The 21,936-nt window shown below is 43.2% G+C and overlaps 1 protein-coding gene across 2 annotated transcripts; it reads right to left on the reverse strand.

Annotated features, from left to right (window-relative positions):
* Nucleotides 1-17,587: 17,587 nt before the first annotated feature.
* On the reverse strand, nt 17,588-21,618 carry LOC105048981 (ACT domain-containing protein ACR6). 2 transcript variants are annotated; one of them, XM_010928505.4, is made up of 7 exons: nt 21,317-21,618; nt 19,885-19,930; nt 19,658-19,772; nt 19,485-19,552; nt 18,546-19,142; nt 18,268-18,372; nt 17,588-18,169 (listed from the first exon to the last, which is right to left on the reverse strand). In XM_010928505.4, exons 1-7 carry the CDS (start codon nt 21,388-21,390, stop codon nt 17,828-17,830), a joined length of 1,347 nt encoding a protein of 448 aa, XP_010926807.1. In that variant the 5' UTR covers nt 21,391-21,618; the 3' UTR covers nt 17,588-17,827. The 2 variants fall into 2 exon arrangements, with proteins under 2 accessions (XP_010926807.1, XP_073117188.1); XM_073261087.1 differs by lacking the exon at nt 21,317-21,618 and adding an exon at nt 20,710-20,783.
* Between the last annotated feature and the right edge of the window lie 318 nt (nt 21,619-21,936).

Here is a 21,936-nt window from a genome sequence, read left to right on the forward strand (position 1 = left end):
ATAAATTAAACTATCCTAATTGCATAAATTTAAACTGCATAATTTAAACTAACCTAATTGCATAAAATTAAATTGCATAAATTAAACTATCCTAATTGCAAGAAAAATAAATTGCATAATGTAAAGAGATGAAATTGCATAAAAATAAGATTTTATATATAAAAAAAATTTATTACAAAAACTTCAAAGTTCGAGGCTTGAAAAGAGAGCTAAAAACCCCACTATCTAGGGTTACAAGCTTGATCGGAAGGAAGAATACATAAAACAAGGGCCTTTGGGGGCTTTTTATAGGCATTTGGGGGTTATAAGGTTTTCAAAACTTTCGATGTGGGACTAAGAGATTTTAGAGAGTTGTTAGGGGGGTTTATGGTGCGCCGATGGGTCCATGGTCCACGCGCCTGTTGCTGTGGACCAGGCGGCTAATCAGATCACCAAATCAGTTGATTTTTGATTAATTTTGATCTGATTTGACTCGGGTTTGACCCAATTGAGTCTTCTTTCTTCATTCTTCAATTCTTGGGTCAATTTAACTCCGTTTTGCATAAAATTTGCGCCGTTGGAATCCTCTTTCCTTGTTCTTTCTATTGATGATCTCTTCTTCTGCAAAATATAATAACAAGTATCAATTTCTTAATAAAGATAGATAATTTAGATATTAATTGATACTTTTTATGTCAATTTGTGACATAAATCAGTGTGCAAGCTACAGAGGTCCATTTATGGACTTAAGCAGGCATCTCGAAGTTGGAACATACGTTTTGATAGGATGATCAAAATGTAGGGCTTCGTTAAGAACGGAGAAGAGCCCTGCATTTATAAGTGGGCTAATGGTCCAGTAGTAGTATTTCTTGTATTGTATGTGGATGACATTCTCTTAATCGGGAATGATGTCCCTGCATTACAGGGAATAAAGATTTGGCTATCGTCACAGTTCTCCATGAAGGATCTGGGAGAAGCTTCCTACATCCTAGGGATGAGGATCTATAGGGATAGATCCAAAAAGTTGCTTGGCTTATCCCAGTCCACGTACATTGATACTATGCTGAAAAGGTTCAGCATGAAAAATTTCAAGAAAGGCTATCTACCGATAGGCCATGGAATTTCTCTCTCGAAGAGGGATTGTCCGACAACACCTCAAGAGAGAGAGCGTATGGGTAGGATTCCATATGCTTCGACAGTGGGATCTATCATGTACGCCATGACATGTACACGACCAGATGTGGCATACTCACTAGGGGTAGTGAGTAGATACCAATCTGATCCAGGAGAGAATCACTGGAAGGTTGTTAAAACCATCCTGAAGTATTTAAGAAATACTAAGGACCAGTGGCTTATATATGGTGAATCGGACTTGAGACTTATAGGGTTTACAGACTCTAGTTTTCAGTCTGATCGCGATGATAGCAAGAGTGTGTCAGGATTTATTTTTACCCTTAATGGTGGGGCTGTCTGCTAGAAGAGTTCCAAGCAGCACACTGTGGCTGATTCAGTATGCGAGGCGGAGTATATTGCTGCATCAGATGCTGCCAAAGAAGCGGTGTGGCTGAGGAAATTCATCACCAAGCTCGGAGTAGCACCCTCCCTTGTTGGTCCAGTTCTGCTCTACTGCGACAGCTCTGGAGCCATTGCTCAGGCGAAGGAACCAAAGGCACACCAGCGGACGAAGCATATTCTGCGCCGCTACCATCTCATCCGGGAGATCGTGGATCGAGGTGACGTCGACCTTCAGAAGATCGATGGGAAGGAGAACCTGGCCGACCCATTCACTAAAGCCATTGCGGTGAAGGAGTTCAACGACTACAAGTCGAAGATGGGTATTAGATACTGCACCGATAGGCTTTAGGTCAAGTGGGAGATTGTTGGGAATAGTGTCCCAAAGTCAATCGTCAGCCTGTTGACGGTTGTGCTCCTTTTTGTATTAGTACATGAATTATAAATAAATAAAAATTATTTTGGTATTTTTTCATCACAAATGTTTCATCTTCTAATGAACTCCTGTGTTGTGGTGAAGTCCTTAGGACTATTTAGACTCGACAAAGGAGGATTTGTCGCTTAGTCCTTAAACATGTTCGCGACCAAATGATACGTTGTTACCAAGGACGACAACGTTTAGCGAGCATAGGTCGTTGTGTGCCATATGGGTTGGTTATCCTCATAACCAAAGAGTGTGGAGACACTGGTATGGCATACAGGTGAGATGTAATGGTACATCTGCACTGAACGTGACCAACTCCGGAGCTATTTCTGCTGTCAAGATTTGCTCCGATGGGATATGGGTATAAATGTCCCTCCGACCTGAGACCGCCACGGTGACTTGCAAGCAACTCACTGCACTTAGGCACTGGACTACCTGAATTTCTAATTCAGTGACGGAAGGTTGCTGGGTGTAGTCAAGTACTTGACTTGTCGGTGCGTGTGTCAAGATGGGATTGACCACTCTAGTTTAGGAGCTGTGTACAGTCGTGTTTCAATTTAGCAAAACCTTGGCCAGGGTAGTCCTAGTTAGGAGTTACAGGACTAATTGAGTTGAGCATGATTCGGATGATATCATCAGGGTTGACAGTTTAACCCTGAGTCGTCCTAAACACAGGGGTCAAAAGGGATGAATTATACGGTAACCATATTCACGTAGGTTCTGAATGTTGCGATTGCGATTATTCGACCTATCCGATCATCGGGTACCATTGCTAGATGGTCACTTCGATTAGTATAGAAATTGGTTCCTGTGCTACCGGCTTAGGTTCGAACCTGCGGGGTCACACACATTAGAGGTTCCTTTCTGATCTGATGGCTGATTATGAGTCTTATCTATCTGGGACTCTATGATTGAGAATTAAGATTCTCTAATCATGAGTTCCACACATTTTGGGTACCAGGGTCAAAATTTTGAATTTCAAATTTTGAATTTGAAATTTGAACTCTTTGATCAGGGTTTCATATCGATGGTCTCTGATGCCTGATTGCCCATCGGATTTGGACTCAATATTTATAAGAGATTTAATTAGTAATTTAATCACTAATTAGCTCAATTTGATTGAGTAATTATTTTTGGATCAAGTCCAATTGAATTGGATTCAGTTTGGATTGACCCGATTAGGTTAAATGTTGACCTAATCGCTAAGGTGGTTTAGTCCCTGATTTGATCAGGGGTTAGGTTTAGTTAATTTCTGATTTGATTAGGATTTTATTGAGCCTAATTAAGCCTAATTATGTTGGGTTTAATCTGGTCTAATTGTGCTTGACCTATTTTAAACTAGGTTGGCTCAATTCGAATCAAACCACCTTGTTTTAAATTCCCTGCGACATCCAACTTCCTTGCACCCATTTGAATTCACGAGAAGAAACTTCTCGTGAAATTTTTCTCACGCAAAACCCTTCCCCACGCCCTCATTTGTGTGCCATATGGATGGATAAAATAATTAGTTAGCCATTCAAATTCAAAGCATGTTTGAATTTGAATGGATAACTTATCACTTGCCCTTTCATTTTTATCCATTTTGTGCGCCACATTACTTACACGAGAAAAGGTTTCTCATGAAACATTTTCCACGCACAAAGAGCCACGCCCCTTCTCTTCTCACTCCCAAAAGGATAGGGATAAGTTGGTTTTCGTTTGAATTCAAATGTGTAACCTCTTGTCTTTATCCTCTCACGCGGATAAGACACGTTCGACGTTGTTTTAAAAAGAGGAGAAAGGTGGGACGTGCGTAGAAATTTTAGGAGAGAAACTTTGGGGCGTGAGGAAGGCTTCTGCGTAAGGTGAAGGTCCAAAACCTTTCGAGAGAAAAAGAAAGAAAAGAGAGTAAATTGGGCGCAGGATTTTTGGTGTGTACCCTAGGGTTTCTACCTAGGGTTCGGGAAGTGAGATTGGTGTGCCACGAGTGTCGTGAGTCCACCAAATTTCAGAGAGAGATCCATCAGCCTCTCAAGCAACTGTGCAGATGATTTGGAGCATCCAAGAAGTTGGCACACATCGATCGAAGGAGTTCGATCAACATCTGCCATCAAAAGGGTGAAATCACGAACTAGCATTCGTGAGGAGCTGATCAGACGGAAGCTTCGTGTGGATGATCCGCAGAGGTCAGACATTTGTGTGGCTGCGACATGACGATCAGAGCCCTCCGACGGTGATCAGATTGCGGTGATCGACTACCCGCAAAAGGTGATGTATTCTGAACACAGTACAGTAAAATGTTTACTGATTCAAATTTGAATTTCAAATTTAAATGCATGCTGTTGTATCATATTTAGATCCTAGTGTAGGGTTAATTAGTATTAATTAATGAGATTAATTAATAATTCCACTGTAAAATAGTAATTTTGAAAAAGTTTTAAAATTACCATTTTGCCCCTGCACTAAATTTTCGCTTCAGTAATATATATCTCTAAAATATTTATTTGATAAAATAAAAAGTCACACATGGCTACATGATGTCATATCAAGAGATAGGAGGTCATATTTCTTGATTCGGATATCATAGGATGTAAAAAGAAGGCTTCTATATTACTTCTTTGCTTATATATTTTTTCGATAGTTCTTATAATATCTTGTTTACTTTTTATGACTTTTCATAATAGTATTATTACTTTCTATTGCACTAATAGAAAAAAACAAAAGCTTCATTTCAATAATACCATTAGGAAGAAGAAATAATAGCTATTATTTATGAAGTTTTATTAAGTAATGAGGTATCATTTATACTCATATAAGTTCATATAAAGTGATTTATATATTTATAATACTCATTTGATAAAATAAGAGTCATACAAGGCTAAATGATATCATATTAAGAGATAAGAGGTTATATTTTTTAATCCGAATGTCATAGGATACAAAAAGAATGCTTCTATATTACTTTTTGATAGCTTATATAATTTTTCGATAGTTTTTATGATATTCTGTTTGCTTTTTATGATTTTTCATGACAGTATTATTACTTCTTGTTATACTAATAGAAAAAAAAATTTATTTCAGTAATACTGTAAAGAAGAAGAAGTTATAGGAATTAATTTATTCCTCTAAAATACTCATTTGATAAAATCGAAAGTTATACAAGACGATATATGATATCATACCAAGATATAAGAAATCATATTTCTTGATCCAGATGTCAAAAGATGCAAAAAAAAGATTTCTATATTACAATGTATATTACTTTTAGATAGTTATTATGATATTCTGTTTGCTTTTTATGACTTTTCATGGTAGTATTATTATTTTCTATTGCACTAACAAAGAAAAAGCTCTATTTCAGTAATATCATTCAGAATAAGAAGTCTTAACTATTATTCATGCAGTTTTATTAAGTAATGGAGAGTCATTTATATTTATATAAGTTCATATGAAGCGATATATTCATCTAAAATATTTATTTTTTCAAAATAAGAGATCATACAGGACTATATGATGTCATACCAAAAGATAGGAGGTCATATTTTTTGATTTGGATGTTATAGGATACAAAAAGAAGGCTTCTATATTATTTTTTGATAGCTTATATAACTTTTTGATAGTTCTTATGATATCATATTTATTTTTTATAATTTTTAGTGACAGTATTATTATTTTTTATTATACTAATAAAAAAATTCTATTTCAACCTATCAACGCATTAACTTTATTTAACTACCTAAGGAGTTACGGTAATAAAGAATTTATAAAAAAAATATACAGAGAAAAAAATAAACCTTATGGATACAATATGTTGTCTTGAAAGAGTTGGAATAGGTAAAATATTAGTGTAACCTTGGACGCACATGACTCGTTGTAGAAAAATCTTAGACGTCCGATGCTCGAATAAAAATCGAACAAAATGAGGAAGAAAAAAAGAAAAAAATAGCATTTAAAATGGTCAAAGCATAAGTAAAATTGAGCACCTGAAGATGTTTTGGAGGAAAAAAATATTTTCATCAATTTTAAATTTTCAAAATTAAGTTCAACTGCATTAAATTTCTGCAGCATTGAAAAATCGTGCAGCTTTCATTATTAATTATAGTGTACTGAGTTGATTGCTAGGAGGGACGTTTCCTCCATACTATGTTGATCAATCAGCGGCTGCGATGCACTCCACGTCATTTTTGCTACACCGTGCATGGTGCACAAAGAATTACTCTTAGTGATATAATATTTTTGACAATATGCAACTTAGAGACAATAGATTACACCAATGACTCATTGTGCTAGAATCCACATGATGTAGTTAAGACTGACCTCATAAGTACTAATATAATATGCTTGCACAAGTATATAAGCATCACTACACGTGTATATATATATGCATGTGTGTGTGTATATATATATATATTTTGTATATATGCGATGAAGGTAATCAAGAAAGAAAGAAGATGAATTCTTGTTTCTTTTATCAACCCAGGAGCCATGTAAGATAAAATTCTCATACATGATTTTGAACGAGAGAGAAATGAGAAATACTTTTTCCAACTCTGGCATGTAGTCACTGCCTACTTCAAAAGTAGCTACTTCAACTGTAGCCACATGAATTTTTGATTTTTTTTTTTTAATTTCTCATCAAATGAATGGCATCTTTTACTAGGAATCCTAACTATTCTTAGTACAATGCTGGGGAACTCGTCACTATTACTCAAACAAGCATCAAGCATTTGCTTACATATCGGATCAAATCAGATATGTAACTATTGGAATAATTATTAGAAACTCAAATGATGGATATACAGACACACGATAACTTGTGGCATTCTCTTGGTCTAACATATTCTATAATAGCACAGGTCTCTGGGTCCAACATATCCCATAATACTTGACAAAGGTGCCATGAATTTGGGAGCAATAAAAAAAAGGCCAGAAGTCAAAGAGAAAGAGAAGGGTTCGGTGGGTAGGAGAGTTGGTTGGGCCAAGGAAAGCAGAAGTAGATGAAGTGCGACCGATTATACGCTACCTCCCCTCTTATGCCTCGTTTTTAACTCGGTGAATAGATTATATTGATTTGTTGTCTTTCTGTGCTAAAACGTGACCTCCACATCATCTAACACGAATCACAAGCTAATAGAATCTGCAGTGGGGTCATCTTTTGTTGATCCATCCTCGTCCTGCGAAGGAGAACTCAGTAGAAAAGCTCAGCACTTGCAATGGATAAAAAAAGGTTGGCGATTCCAGTCGTCAATATGCTACATAGTCCATGAATAAAACTATATGGAACACTAAAGCGAACCATTCCATGTTTCCCAGAGGGCAATGCGTGTGGTAAAGTAAGATAGCATGGTGAGTTCATGTGTTTCTATGGAAGAGTATTGTGGGATAGTCTGCCATAATGGGCGGTTTTGCATTGTCCTGGCATTGATGTCCAGGTCTGTAGTTGATGTTAGGTGCATCATATGATGTGAAAACTTTGACTTTGGGAGTAGTTCGGGTGTCAATTTCTTTGTAGCGTATGAGAAACCTTCAAACCTCTGCCTCAAGCTACACGCTAGTGATGTTTGCTACCACTGAGACAGCCACCATGTTGTGGATGTCATGGAACTCCCAGAATGCGGAGCTGTTTCAAGGTACTCATACTTCGTTGAGAAGGTTCTCACCATGGCTGTTCATCAACCTAGGGGATACACTTTATGTGCTTCTCCTATCCAAAGGGAATCCAAAACTTATCGACCTAGATGTTAGGGTGTGAGGATCCATGTTGGCATGTATTTAGTCCCACATCGACTACGTAGTAGATAGATCTTGATATTTATATATGACCAATGAATCTAAATAATTCCTTTCAGCTTTTTTTTTTTTGGATATCCTACATTGTTACAAATGGTATTATGATGGATCCAACTCATGGTTCATATGGACAAGGAGATACTATAGTACGAGTCTATTAGAGCTGATCATAGGCTAACCGTAGTGCTTGTGATCAGATTTGAATGGATTTAGATCTTTAGCCTAACAAGCATGTTAGAATTTAAATGGAGGGAATATATAAGGATCGTTGTAGACATATGTTCAGTTGTACATCGATTATATATTAAATAGATCTTCAGTATTTATATATAGCTAAAGAATCCAAAAAATATTTTCTAACTAATCTTTTTGAGTGAGATTCTGAGTTGTGACATGGATATCTATTCTCCTATTTTTCTATCCTACTTGGTTTTATTAAATGCTCCATAATCAATTATCTTAAGATAAACTTTGGCGCAACTCATGAGGCAATTGATGGGCTGTCGTTGGGTTTGTAGTCAAGGATGATTTAGCTATTTTCTATCTACAAGCTATAATAGGGTGTACATACTAAGTTTTCTGCATTTTTTTTTCTTTACTCAGCTTTCTGTACATACTATGTTTTCTTCTCCTTTATATTTTTTTTCCAAACTTTTCTGTACTTCTGATTTCGTTGGCTTAATGGAAATCTGCTGTTGGTAGTTTCGAATCTCATCTCTATCTTATTATACTTTATATTAATATAATAAAAATATTTAATATATTACTTCTATTGATATTATTTTTTTAATTAAAATAAAAATTCATATTAATAAATAATATATTATAAATATAAATAAAAATATTCATTCTATAATAACGATTTAATATATTTTTATAAGATTAATAATTTATAGAACTAATAAATATATTTTTATAAAATCTATTAATTATTAATATATTAATAAATACAGTAATATTTTATAAATAATATATTATATATGATTAATAAATATATTTTTATAAAATATATTATAAATAATTTAGATATTATATAATCAATGATTTTGAATTTTTATAAAATATTAAATAAATTATTTATTGGTATCTGAGGATCTTTAATCATTGGACCATAGCCTATCAAATACAGTGATCTTATATCACTGGTGATTAGATCATCATAGGATTTGGATCACGAGTGATTTTAGATCACCATAGTGATCCCATTTGGATTAGTAAATACTACCTTAAGTGAAGCCGACAAACATATTATTAGCTTCATTGCTTGAGAATTTTTTTAAAAAAAGTTAAAAATAGCGAAGGGGTTTGTTGGCTTTATTATAATTGGGATTTTTAAAAGAAAAATCCTATGAAATAGAAGTGATCGCCTCTATTTCGTATCTGCGACACTATCTGATGGCCATGATGGCTTCCCCTCATTTTCTCTCTCCCCCTCTCTCTCTGTCCTCTGTAGTTCCCTTCTCCTCTGTGTCGGTTCTCACCGGTCCTGTCTGGTACGGATCTATACCGGCTTATACCACCGGCCGACCGACATAGGTCTTGATTTCGATCCCACCTTCCTTAAGGATAATATTTTGAATAACTGAATGTGATTTTTAAATTTCTTAAACATGAAATTGGCATTGTTTACTTTAATGAATTTTGCCCTTCAATACACCTTTTAGTGAGGCATAAACTAGGCAGCTATCAAATACATTTACGCCCATTGTCCATAGGCTGCTTCCAATCTTAGGCTCCCTCTGAAGAACATGGTACATTGCCTTCTGTTAGGATATATCGATTGACCTCCATATGCCGACTTATCTTCAGACCGGTCCGATCGACGTCCGACTCTGCCCACCGGACCGACGGACGACTCTGACAACGACTCCGACAATGACTGCTGACAATGACTGCCGACAATATCCGATCGAAGGTATGCCGGCCGAACAGACCCACTGTTCCTAATCGGCCGAGTGGCCGAACCCATATCACCGACTCACTGTCGGGGGTGGCAGCCGACGTCCGACTTCCACAAGGCACCAGATCAACCGACGGTGTCTCCGAGTCACCACCCGATGACCCGACAGTCGAATACCGACATACAGTCGGCCAAGCCGTCCAAATGCTATACAACCGCTATGGGCTGTTCTCCTGTCAAGGACATGCCGTACGACCGCCGTGGGATGTTGTCCTTCTAAGGACATGGGTTAATGACCTGATAACCCACGTCGATTTGACAGCCCCTGGTGATTTGACAACTCCCCAATTGTCTGCACCATTAATGGCGGGACCATACCATATTCTACTATAAAACAGGATAAGGCAACAGGCATGGGTAAGCTTTCTCAAGCTCTCTGAAGTGCCTTTAAGCTCTTGAGCTCTCTAGCCAGCTTTCTCTCTTCCCCGCTGAGCCCCTGATTTTTCACTGTTGCCTAGTCACCTCTCTGACTTGACCGTCGGAGGGTCCCCGTCGGAAGCATCTTCGGTCAGTGAGGACTTTTCTTACAGGTGCACGACCTCGACGATCGGACGACAGGGGGATTGGCCGCAACAGATTTGGCGTGCTAGGAAGGGGTATTCAACGGAGGTAAGACAGCGAGCTCCATAGAGCTTGAAAAATCTCTCGAGATGACGAAAATCAGGACTCAGCGATCGAGAGCTTTCAGATCGACGAGGCACTCTTCCCACCAGGAAGAGGCCTCTCCTTCATCCTTCATAGCGGAACCCAGCTCTCCGCACCCGGTAGTGACCACGGAGGCACAGATCGCGGCGATCATGCGGCAAATGACCGTTCTGATGGACGCGGTCAAAAATCTTGAACGACAACTGACCCAATTGCCGCAACCGCTGGCGGAACAACCAGCGGCGCACCCGATGCCATCCAAAAGCAGCCGCCGATGCCCGCATCAACTTCCATCTCCTCCTCAAGAGCAACCGTCTCAGCACTCCCATCGAGAAAAGAAGAGGCGGCCACGGCATGACACCCACCGATCTCGGTGTCCCCCTCCTTCCCAGCTAGAGTGAACGAGGAAGGAGAAGCGGCCGCGGACACCGTCCGCCTCACTTTCAAATTTGTCAGGAGGTTCGACCCCTGGGGTTTTTCAACACCGACGGTTGGACGACTACGAACGTAAGTTTGAAGAAATCGACCGTTGGCTTGCCCAACTCCAGACGGATGGTCAGAAGTCTTCGAACGACGTCGACTTCTGGACCACCCAACCTCTCTCCCGATTTATCATCGACGAACCGATCCCTAGTCGGTTCAAGATGCCTCATCTGAAGCCTTACGACGGCTCCACCGACCCAGTTGACCATCTGGAGAGCTACAAGGCTCTCATGACAATTCAAGGGGCAACCGATGCCCTCCTCTGCATCGGCTTCCCCACCACGCTTCGTAAAGCTGCTAGCGCCTGGTACTCCGGCCTCCACTCAGGAGGTATCCACTCCTTCGCACAGCTCGAGCATTCTTTCGTGGTCCATTTCAGCACCAGCCGGAAGCCGCCACGAACCTCAGACAGTCTTTTCTTCCTCAAGCAGGGAGAAAATGAGACACTCCGACATTTTGTAGCCCGATTCAATGCGGCCACACTTGAGGTCCGGGACCTCAACGAAGACATGGCTATCTCGGCCATGAAGAGGGGGCTAAGGGGGTCCCGATTCACATATTCCTTGGACAAGACCCTCTTCCGGACGTATGCCGAATTACTGTAGCGCGCGTACATGCGCGCGGATCGAGGGCACGGGCCAAAAAGAGAAGCGGAAGAAAAATCGGGCTCCTACTAAACCCAGCAGGCCCCCCCACCGATAGACGGGTCTCGCCCCAACGACGGAGTTTGAGACCGACGCATCGCAGGTATGACTCCTACACCCCTCTCTCCGCTCTTCGTGTGCAGATCCTGATGGAGATCGAAGGAGCAGAATGTCTACGATGGTCTCGACCTCTGAAGGCAAAGGGCCTCGACCAACACGATTCGATCGTCGAGCCAACGGCTCGATCGCCGAATCTATGTCGAATCTACGGCTCGATCGCTGAATCTACATCTCGATCGTCGATCGTCGAACCAACGGCTCGATCGTCGAATCTACGTCTCGATCGTTGATCGCCGAACCAACAGCTCGATTGCCGAATCTACGTCTCGATCATCGATCGTCGAACCAATGGCTCGATTGTCGAATCTACGGCTCGATCATCGATCATCGAACCAACGGCTCGATCGCCGAATCTATGTCTCGATCGTCGATCGTCGAACCAACAGCTCGATCGTCGAATCTACATCTCGATCGTCGATCGACGAACCGATGGCTCGATCGCTGAATCTATGGCTCGATCGCTGATCACCAAATCTACGGCTCGATCGTCGATCATCGAACTAACGGCTTGATCATCGAATCTACGCTGAATCTATGGCTCGATCGTCGAATCTACATCTCGATCATCGATCGTCGAACCAACGACTCGATCATCGAATCTATATCTCGATCGTCGGTTGCCAAACCAATGGCTCGATCGCTGAATCTATGTCTCGATCGTCGAACCGATGGCTCGATCGTCGATCTACGACTCGATCGCCGATCGTCGAATCAATGGCTCGATCGTCGAATCTATGTCTTGATCGTCGATCATCGAACCGATGGCTCGATCATCGAATCTACATCTCGATCACCGATCATCAAATCGATGGCTCGATCATCGAACCGACGGCTCGATCATCGAATCAATGGCTCGATCATCGAATCTACAGCTCGATCGCCGAATCTACGGTTCGATCGTCATCACCAAATCTACGGCTCGATCGTCGATCGTCGAACTAACGGCTCGATCATCAAATCTATGCTGAATCTACGACTCGATCGTCGAATCTATGTCTCGATCATCGAATCTACGTCGAATCTATGGCTCGATCGTCGATCGTCGAACCAACGGCTCGATCGCCGAATCTACGTCGAATCTATGGCTCGATCGCCAAATCTACGGCTCGATCGTCAATCACCGAACCAACGGCTCGATCGTCGAATCTATGGCTCGATCGTCGATCGTCGAATCTACGGCTCCATCGTCAAATCTGCGGCTCCATCGTCGAATCTCCGACTCCATTGCCGAATCTACGATGGCCTCCGCCTCTGAAGGCAAAGGGCCTCGACCAACGCGGCTAGCTAACTGGCTGACTTAGCTTCGGCTAAAAAGGGCAAAACGCCAAGACGACCGCAGTTCGACTTGCGACATACTGACCTGGTCACGATCGATCGAAGGATATTCGGCTTGCCACCGTTTATCATACGTCCTGACGTGCATGCCCGACCAAGGATCAGACAACGGATATTCGACTTGTCATCGTTATCCTATCCGAATACGTTGGACATGACTCAACTATTAGATTCTACGATGGAGATCGAAGGGGCAGAATATCTACGACGGCCTCCGCCTCTGAGGGCAAAGGGCCTCGATCAACGCGGTTGGCTAACTTGCCGACTTAGCTTCGACTAAGAAAGGCAAAATGCCAAGATGACCGCGGTCGCACTAGCGACATACCGACTTGGTCACGACTAGTTGAAGGGTATTCGGCTTGCCATCGTTTATCATACATCCCGACGTGTTACGCCCGACCAAGGGCTGAACAACGGATATTCGACTTGTCATCGTTATCCTATCCAAATACGTCGGACGTTACTCGACTATCAGATTCTACGGAATGATCGTGTCGACATGCCACGTTCGGGGATTGACCGACATCCAACCTGACGTGCACGCTCGACCTACAATCAGGACGACTCTTGACCATCGAATCTTATGCAACTTGTACGACAGTCAGGATGCCGACCTACGATCAGGGCTTGCACTGTCCTTAAGCACGACGCACACCACTGACTACTTTGATCGGCTATGCCGGATCCTACCGAACGTCCTAACGAGGTATGTCGGAGCTACGACCTATACTCTCGGGGATGGCTCGATGAGATATACACTTTGAACCGCATACGGGAAAAAGTTTGAAAAGTCTTTGATTTCATTTAGTTGAAGTGACTTACAAAATTGGGCCGAAGCCCGATTACAAAATTGGGTCGAAGCCCGGTTACAAAATTGGAACGAAGCCCGATTACAAATATCAAAGATGAAATAGAAACAAAAGAATACAAAGATAATGGGGTGGATACTCCGACTATTCGTCGGAGTCGACTTCTTGCACCGGGGATAGTTCGGGAGCAGTCGATGTACCCGCTCAGGTTGGAGTGGGATCGAGGGTTGGAGCCACCTCACCTTCGGTAGCTCGTCCCGCCGGCAGTGGGTCGGCCTCCTCCTCTGCAGCTTGGTCTTCTGACTCTGGAGGGACGACACTGCTCAGGTCGAGCTCTGGGTGCAGACTCCGCCTCCACCTCCGCCTCATACCCCACCCGATAGGAGGCGAAGCCGCTCTCGAGGAGCTCCTCCCGGTACTCGTCCGAGCCACGAAAGTCCACCACCGCCCGGCTCAGCGCCTCTTCGGCTGACTCCGCCTCCGCCTTTGCTATGTTGGCGTCGGCTTGGGCGGAGGACAAGTTCTCCTCGGCCTTAGCCAGGTTCTCCAGGCTAACCTGAAGCTGCTCACGCTCGACCTCGAGCTCCCTGACGCAGCTGTCCCGCTCACGCCACAGCCGGTGAACGGAGTGGGTCTTGCGCTGGACCCATTCACGAGCCGACTGAAGTTCGACCTCCGAGGCAGCTAGGCCATTGGTGAGTCGGGAGATCTCCTCCTCGAGCCTAGCCTCGCGGTCGACCGACAACTTCAGCTGGTCCACCAGCGTCGCCTTCTCAGTTTCGACGGTTTCGACCCTATTCTTCCAGGCCGCCCGGACGTCGCCGAACCTCCGATACCCGGCCTCCAGCTCGGACATGCTATAGATCAGCTGCAAGTAGAAGGCCGGTCGTCAAAAAAATGAAATGATAAAATAACAATGAAGAGGAAAGAAAAAGAAGAAGAGCTCACCTGAATCATGGTCGGGTAAGGAAGAAAGCATGTCGGACACCGACCGACCCTTCAAGAGCTCCCGACCGGTCGGGAGAATGGTTGCCTGACACAACCTCCTAGCCAAATTGTGGTTGGCCAGGGCTGACGCTCCTTCGAAAACCCGAACGTCGGATGACGCGACGCAGTCTGCCGACCTTGTGTCGTCCGCCGGTGCCATCGAAGCCTTCCCCCGATCGGTCGCCCAGGCCCGAAGATCGGAGAGGGATGGGAAGCTCGAGCTCGACTGAGTTCCTCCCGAGGGTGCGACGGGAGCCACCGCAGGTCGTTCGGGCTCATGTGCTTCGGCCTGAACCTCTTCAATAGTTGGGGGCACTGACGCTCCTTCGGCAGGCCCCTCTGCCGCCCCTTCCTCGGACGGTGCCTCGGATGGCACCGCCGGTGCCGACAGAGCGATGATCGGTTCAAAGCCCGACGCTCGTTCGGGGTCGGACTGCACCGTCGCCGTCGCCGTCGCAATGTCGGTTAGGGATGATGTCTGAGGCCTCTTGGGGGGCCGCGGAGGTCCGGCCCCAGGCGCTGGTCTCTTCTTTGCCGCATGCTGTCGAATGTCGGCATCTGTCAGTCTCACTCTCGGTGGCATGCCTGCAATTTCAATAAAGGATCAGCACAAGTCCGAAGACGGATGAAAAAATCAAAAGATGACCGACAGACCGAACAGTACCTAAGCAGGAAATCGAACTCTGGCCAGCATCGTACAGAGCTTGCTCGGTGACGAGCTCTCTCTGCTTCGGTACCGATACATCCTTCAGTCAGTGAAAGTCCTCTCGGTCTCCAGCCTCTACTCAACTGTTTTCGTTCGACTGAGTCCGAGGGTCGCCCCAGTGAGAAGGGAACCCCCAAGGTAGCGGAGAAGAAGTAAAGAAAAATTGGTTCTTCCACCCGTGGATCGACGATGGAAGACCGATAATGAACGAAAGACCCTTCCGAAAATTGAAGTACCACCACCTTCGGGCGTTCGGGTGGGGTCGGAGGACAAAGAACGCCCGGAAGAGAAAAATGTGGGGAAAGATCGGCAAAAGCCGATACAACAAAGCAAAGCTGATTATCAACCGGACTGAGTTTGGCACGAGCTGCGCCAGGCAAAGCCCGTAATAATCCAAGACGTTCCAGACGAACTCCGGAATCGAGAAGCGAAGACCTGTCCGAAGGTCCTTGACATAAAAGGCCACCTGGCCCGGAGGTGGGTTGTTAACCCGACCCTCAGCCCCAGGGGCGAAAAGTTCAAACTGCTCCGGGATACCGTACTGCTCCAAAAATGAAGAAGCCTCCACCTCCGGGGTCGACTGAGAATCATGGATCGGGTTCCCCGACTGACTTCCTCGAGGAAAGGTTCTAGCCATAACGCTAGCCCCAAAAAAGAGAACACAAAGAAAAATGCCAAAGGAGAAAGGATGCAAGGAGACAAGAAGGGAAAAAAACTTGGAGAAGAGCTTTCGAAGGAAGAGGACGTAAATAACTACCTAGAATTGGGGGACAACTCGACAGGACCTCAGCGTCAGGAACAGATTTGTAGCAAAAAGTGAAGTTTTGGATGTAAGTGGCTGCATATATATATGGCCCTTCGACGGTCGAGATGAAAGCACGCCGAATGAGAGTTTTTCGGATGTCGACACGTGGCAGCGCCTGGGTCCTTCCTCGGCCCGACGGTTCGACGCACCTGCCCCAGATCGAGCCACGTCGCCTCCATCCGCGTGAGTGGTTCCGACTCAATAGCCCCCTGACACGTGGCAGAAAAATCGCATCTCGGAATTAATTAACCGATGGCGGTTTGCATTCCCAATGAGACGGCGGTTTGCGTTCCCAATGAGACGTCTGACATCGGATCGTCCCCTGGTATGGTCGTCAGAATCGGGGCATGACGTGATGAAAAATTACTCCTTTCGCCCGAGGCCATCGCCCACGTGTTCACATGGGCCAACACGACATCGGACTCAGGAGTGGGGGGCAACTGTTGGGATATACCGACTAACCTCCGTACGCCGACTTATCCTCGGACCGGTCCGACCGATGTCCGACTCTGCCCATCGGACCGACGGACGACTCCAACAACGACTCTGACAATGATTGCCGACAATGGCTGCCGACAATATCCGACCGAAGGTATGCCGGCCGAACAGACCCACTGTTCCCGACCGGCCGAGCGGCTGAACCCATATTACCGACTCACTGTCGGAGGTGGCAGCCGACGTCCGACTTTCACAAGGCATTAGATCAGCCGATGGTGTCTCCGAGTCACCACCCGATAATCCGACAGCCGAATACCGACATACAGTCGGCCAGGCCGTCCAAATGCCGTATAACCGCTATGGGCTGTTCTCCTGCCAAGGACATACCGTACGACCGCCGTGGGGCGTTGTCCTGCTAAGGACATGGGTTAATGACCTAACAACCCACGTCGATTTGACAGCCTCCGGCGATTTGACAACTTCCCAGTTGTCTGCACCATTAATGGTGGGACCATACCGCATTTTACTATAAAACGGGGTAAGGCAACAGGCATAGGTAAGCTTTCTCAAGCTCTCTGAAGCACTTTTAAGCTGTTGAGCTTCTTAGCCAGCTCTCTCTCTCCCCCGCTGAGCCTTTGATTTTTCACTGTTGCCTAGTCTCCTCTCTGACTTGACCGTCGGAGGGTCCCCGCCGGAGGCATCTCTGGTCAATGAGGACTTTTCTTGCAGGTGCGCGATCCCGACGATCGGACGACGGGAGGATTGGCCGCAACACCTTCCATCATAAAGAGCGACCTTACATGCCCGCAAACACAAAATGACTCCGTTCTGTATATGCCCATGGAATATGTTGATGTTTCTTCTAATAACCAAATTTGTCCTATGAGAAAAGATGGGGCAAAAATGTTAAGCTCTTCATCTAAGAAATTAATGTTGCATCAAATGGAACCAGCAAACCAAAAAAAAAATCATGAACAAGATTTCGTAATGCCTGTTTGGTAAGATAAAATATGTACATCCTTACAGCCCAAAGTAAAATTTATCTACAAGTCAATAATTACAGGATTCAAGACTAAAATTCTAGTGGATCACATCATTATATACAGTTGGATCATAATTCATTCTTTTTTCTTTTAAAGACAATGAAGAATATTTACAAGTATATGATTCAGAGATGTACTGTTTTATATAATTTATCTTGCCAGATTAGTTCATGAGTATGATCGGATCAACCGAAAACTGTGAAATGTGCATCCTCTGAAGAAATTGCCAAAGAAGAATCCAGTGGTGCTTGTCTCCTCAGAAGGCTTGGATGGTGAAGGGCTCTGTTTCACTCTTAGGATCATCTGGCCTGTCTGTCGGCGAATCAAGTCAATTGTCTTGGCATCCACAGGGCTGCCTGACATCTCTGATACATAGAAAGTGTCTACTGCTTTGCCACCTTTTGTTGAGATCTGCGCTCTTCTGATGCACAGGCCATTCTCCCGGAATATCCGAGTGATATCAGAAAGGAGTCCAATCCTGTCTTCTGTTATTAGTTCCAACTCCAATCCCTGCAAACCAGATAAATAGTTAAATAACTAAAACTTAGAGAAACTCAAGCAAATAACATACAGAATTCATCATCTTATCATGACTTTAGGAAACATACCCCCGAGGCTCTCCTCTCGATAGCTGCTTCAAGACATTGGATCAGGCGGTGTCGTTCGGCTTCTGAATTCACTGGGTGCCCATCAATGTGCCTAATGTAGTATTCCTATAATCAAACGAGATATAACTTCGATAATTCCATGGAAAATTATGTTAATCAATGAATACAGTTAAACAACTAGAATTCACAACAATCAACACTTCGTTACTAAGTCAAAATAGTTTTAAAATATTTTTAATAGTTTGGATACATTTGCATCAAGCAAGGGCCTTTCTAACCTGATAAGCTTCAGAATTTCCCGTTTTCACTGTTCCATGGAACACCACATACTGCATGTCTGTGAGAGTGCAGAGAGTATCAAACAAGAGCTTGGGCCGATCCTTGGACCTCAATATAATGATGGAATAGTCCTTCTCTGTGCAGTCCATGACGGCAACTTGAGGCTTTGATTTCTTGTCATCTTCTTCTACCAGCCCAGCTCTCTCATAATCCCTATCATCGAACATCATCTGATGTAACCTCCTCTCTGTGTGGGTGCCTCCCATTGAGACTGTCATCTTTGCTCTCCTTGAGTCATTGTCCCACTTGAGAACATTGCAGAGCAACTCCTTTATAGTGGAGAGCCTCTTTGGGTCCTCAATTGCACTCCTTGTGGACTCATCAGTCACATGAACTACTGCTGCAGCTCGGGTATTGTGTGTCCAAACCACAGCCTTGACTACATTGCACTTGAGGTCTGTGAGTACAGCACAGACTTCAGAGAGTAAGCCAGGCCTGTCGGTGCCCGTTAGCTCAATTGAGGTATATTCATTCGAGGGCGTTACACCAACTGAACTTCTCAGTGATGGAAAGAAGCAGGCATCTGATTCTAAGGACTGCAAAAAAATTATTCAAACCAATGTGACAGGAGCAGGAGGTCAATATGGGAGGAATGCCGGTTCAAACGCTGAAAGATATCTTAGTTTAAAAGAGAGAACCATTTCATCCATATAATAGAAAGAAAAGATGGAACTGATAGAAGTGAGATGCTGCGGAATTCTGCCAAAATCTTTTCATTGCACAATTTGGATGGTTTGTCCTACATTAGCCCTTTTAACAATGATTGTAAACAATCTTACTTCAAGCATGATATGATTGAAATTATAAGGAAGAGCATCTCAGTGATGCCATAGCTACAAAGGAAGAAAAGGTTACAAAGCCATTAATAGTTTGCTTACTTTTTGTATGTAGTTGAGGATCTCTTTGTCCCTGAGTTTGTTCCCATTGCGATCAGTCACATTGAACACTAACATCCATTAGAAAAAGAGAGTTAAGTTAGCAAAATTCATTAAAATGTCATAGCATGAGCTTTTGGGATATTCTTCCAAGTACACATGGTGGAAAAGCCTACCATCCATGAACCAATTTCCATCAGAAGAAACGTATGCTTTGGTGATTATGAGGTTGAGATCGGTGAGGACTTGGACAACTTCTAGGAGGATTCCATGTTTATTTACACTGTCCACCTGTTACAAGAGAAATAACAATTATGAGTACTAATCTAGATTGCAGGTCCCCTAGCTACATGAAATGTTGTAATAGCTTACGCATAAAGTCATTAGAGGAATCCAACTTTACCTGAATAACAGTTGCATCATCTGAAGCATCGTTGTCAATGAAAACCCTGAAGGAATTAAAAAAGAAAGAAAGAGGTTAGTTGGGAGAAACTTACAGAAACTAACAAGAGTACTCAAAAGGATGGTAGAATAATTCATAGGAGGAAAAGGTAGGGGAAATGTGTGAAAAATACAGAAATAAGCTGTAGATATAGATCATGCGACTGGTAAAAGTAAAGAAAGAGAGGACTGAGAAGATCAAAATAATCAAAAGAATGCTCACTTAAGTGACAAAGTTGGGATAACATCAAAAAAGGTTAAAATCAGTATCACTGCAAGAAATGAGTACGATGCTGGGAAACAAGAAAGCAAAGTAATGATATAAGATGGACACATGCATGCAGATTTTTAAGGAGAAAATGTAAATTATGAAGGGTTTGTTTTGATATTTCTACAGAAATATCCTATAGGAATCAAGTCTGTTGGCCTACGCAGCTAAAATCTTCTAAAGGCCCACCGAAATTCTAGCCTAAATCCCAGCATGTGTGTTTATTGGTTTGCATGAGGGAAAAAAGAAAGATCCATAGAGTTCCTTTATTTGTTACCATAGGATTCAGGTTGGGAGGTATTGGGTTGATATGGGCCATGCTTAAGAAATAGACTTTCTACTCCACAAATCCATAGGAAATTCCGCACAAATCCTGCTGGATTACCCAAACAAGCCGGAAAAAGAATATTTTTTATAATTTTAAAAAAAAAAAGCAAAAAGGTCGGAGAACATAGGATTCCAAATACTAGATTGAGCAAGGTAGAGAATAACAAAGAAGAGGAGAAATAGAACACACACATCAAATTATAACATTGCTTCATAAAACAGAGACTTGAAACAGCCAGCACACACACCATGCTTAAGGACAACCTACATAGAGAAACCCATAAGAAAAGCAAATAAATTCTAATAATAACCCTTGAGGAAAAACCATAGGAAAAAAAGGTTAAAATATTAATTGGTAGAAGCCATAAGCTGAGGGGAGAAAAAAAAAGAACCAAGGTCCCTTCTGAACAACAGCACAATAAACAAAAAAATCCTAGAGAAAAATACTGCAAAAAACCCATTATCATAGCAGAAAATTCTGGTAAATATCCTTGAAGACAATATATTCAAATAAAATAGCCAAAAAAGGTATTGAAAGGAAAAGGAAAAGATTCGCATATAAACCTCAGACAAGTTAACCCCCTGCATTCAAAGCACAGAAAAACCTGGTTTAAATCCTTATGAAAACCTACAAGTCCAAATAAAATATACCAAAACCTAAACCTCCCAAAATCCAACATCCAAGGAGAAAACAACCCGAATCCGCAAAGATTCAAGAGAAAACTGAAACTTAGGCTCGTTATTAAAGCCACAAAAACCGGAAACAAAATCCTTGAGAAAAATCCCATAATTCTCTCACCTTGGGGGGTTCATCTTCCTGATTAGCTTGGCATACTCATCATCATCCGCGTCCACCACCTGAGAACTCCCCATTAGGGCCAAAAAAATAGCAACTTTAACCAAGCACGGAACAGGGGAGATCTCCTTCTCTTTCTATTTATATTGGGAGGAAGAAGAAGAGAAACATGGGAAAAAATATCGAAACAAAGCCCATTAGAAGGAAGATAAAGGAGCAACGGAGGGAACAAAAGGGAGGGGCAAACAGAGGCCTCTCTTCCTATTCCAAAGAAGAAGAAGAAGAAGAAGAAGAAGAAGAGAAACAGGGGAGGATATACCGAAACAGAGGAGAGGGGAAGGGAGGAGAGAGGAACAGGGAAGGTAGGAGGGGGAACAAAAACAGAGGCGTTTCTTTGAGGGAATGAAAGCCCATGCGGTTTAAGGCCGACCTCGCTACTAGATTTCCTGCCCAGGGACATCCGGGCAGCGCTGTCGGGAGGTTGGAGAGGATCCCATGATGACGTGGCATTTCCTGGTTGGGTCGGGCAGGCCGACGTTCGCACCCGGAAATAAAGCTGGCCTTGCCTAAAAGGGGAAGTAAACCGGCCTTTTTGTTGAGCTTAACGGTCTGGATAGATGACC

This window comes from Elaeis guineensis, chromosome 7, assembly GCF_000442705.2.
Source record: "Elaeis guineensis isolate ETL-2024a chromosome 7, EG11, whole genome shotgun sequence".
Taxonomy (NCBI): domain Eukaryota; kingdom Viridiplantae; phylum Streptophyta; class Magnoliopsida; order Arecales; family Arecaceae; genus Elaeis; species Elaeis guineensis.

Bases quoted from the DNA above. Each gene is read 5' to 3' on its own strand.
- LOC105048981 (XM_010928505.4), bottom strand. From the start codon at position 21,390: ATGGGGAGTTCTCAGGTGGTGGACGCGGATGATGATGAGTATGCCAAG. The intron at 19,931-21,316 runs GTGAGAGAATTA...TAATTCCTTCAG, and splicing joins AGGAAGATGAACCCCCCAAG to GGTTTTCATTGACAACGATG. The intron at 18,373-18,545 runs GTTAGAAAGGCC...GTTTGATTATAG, and splicing joins GAAATTCTGAAGCTTATCAG to GAATACTACATTAGGCACAT.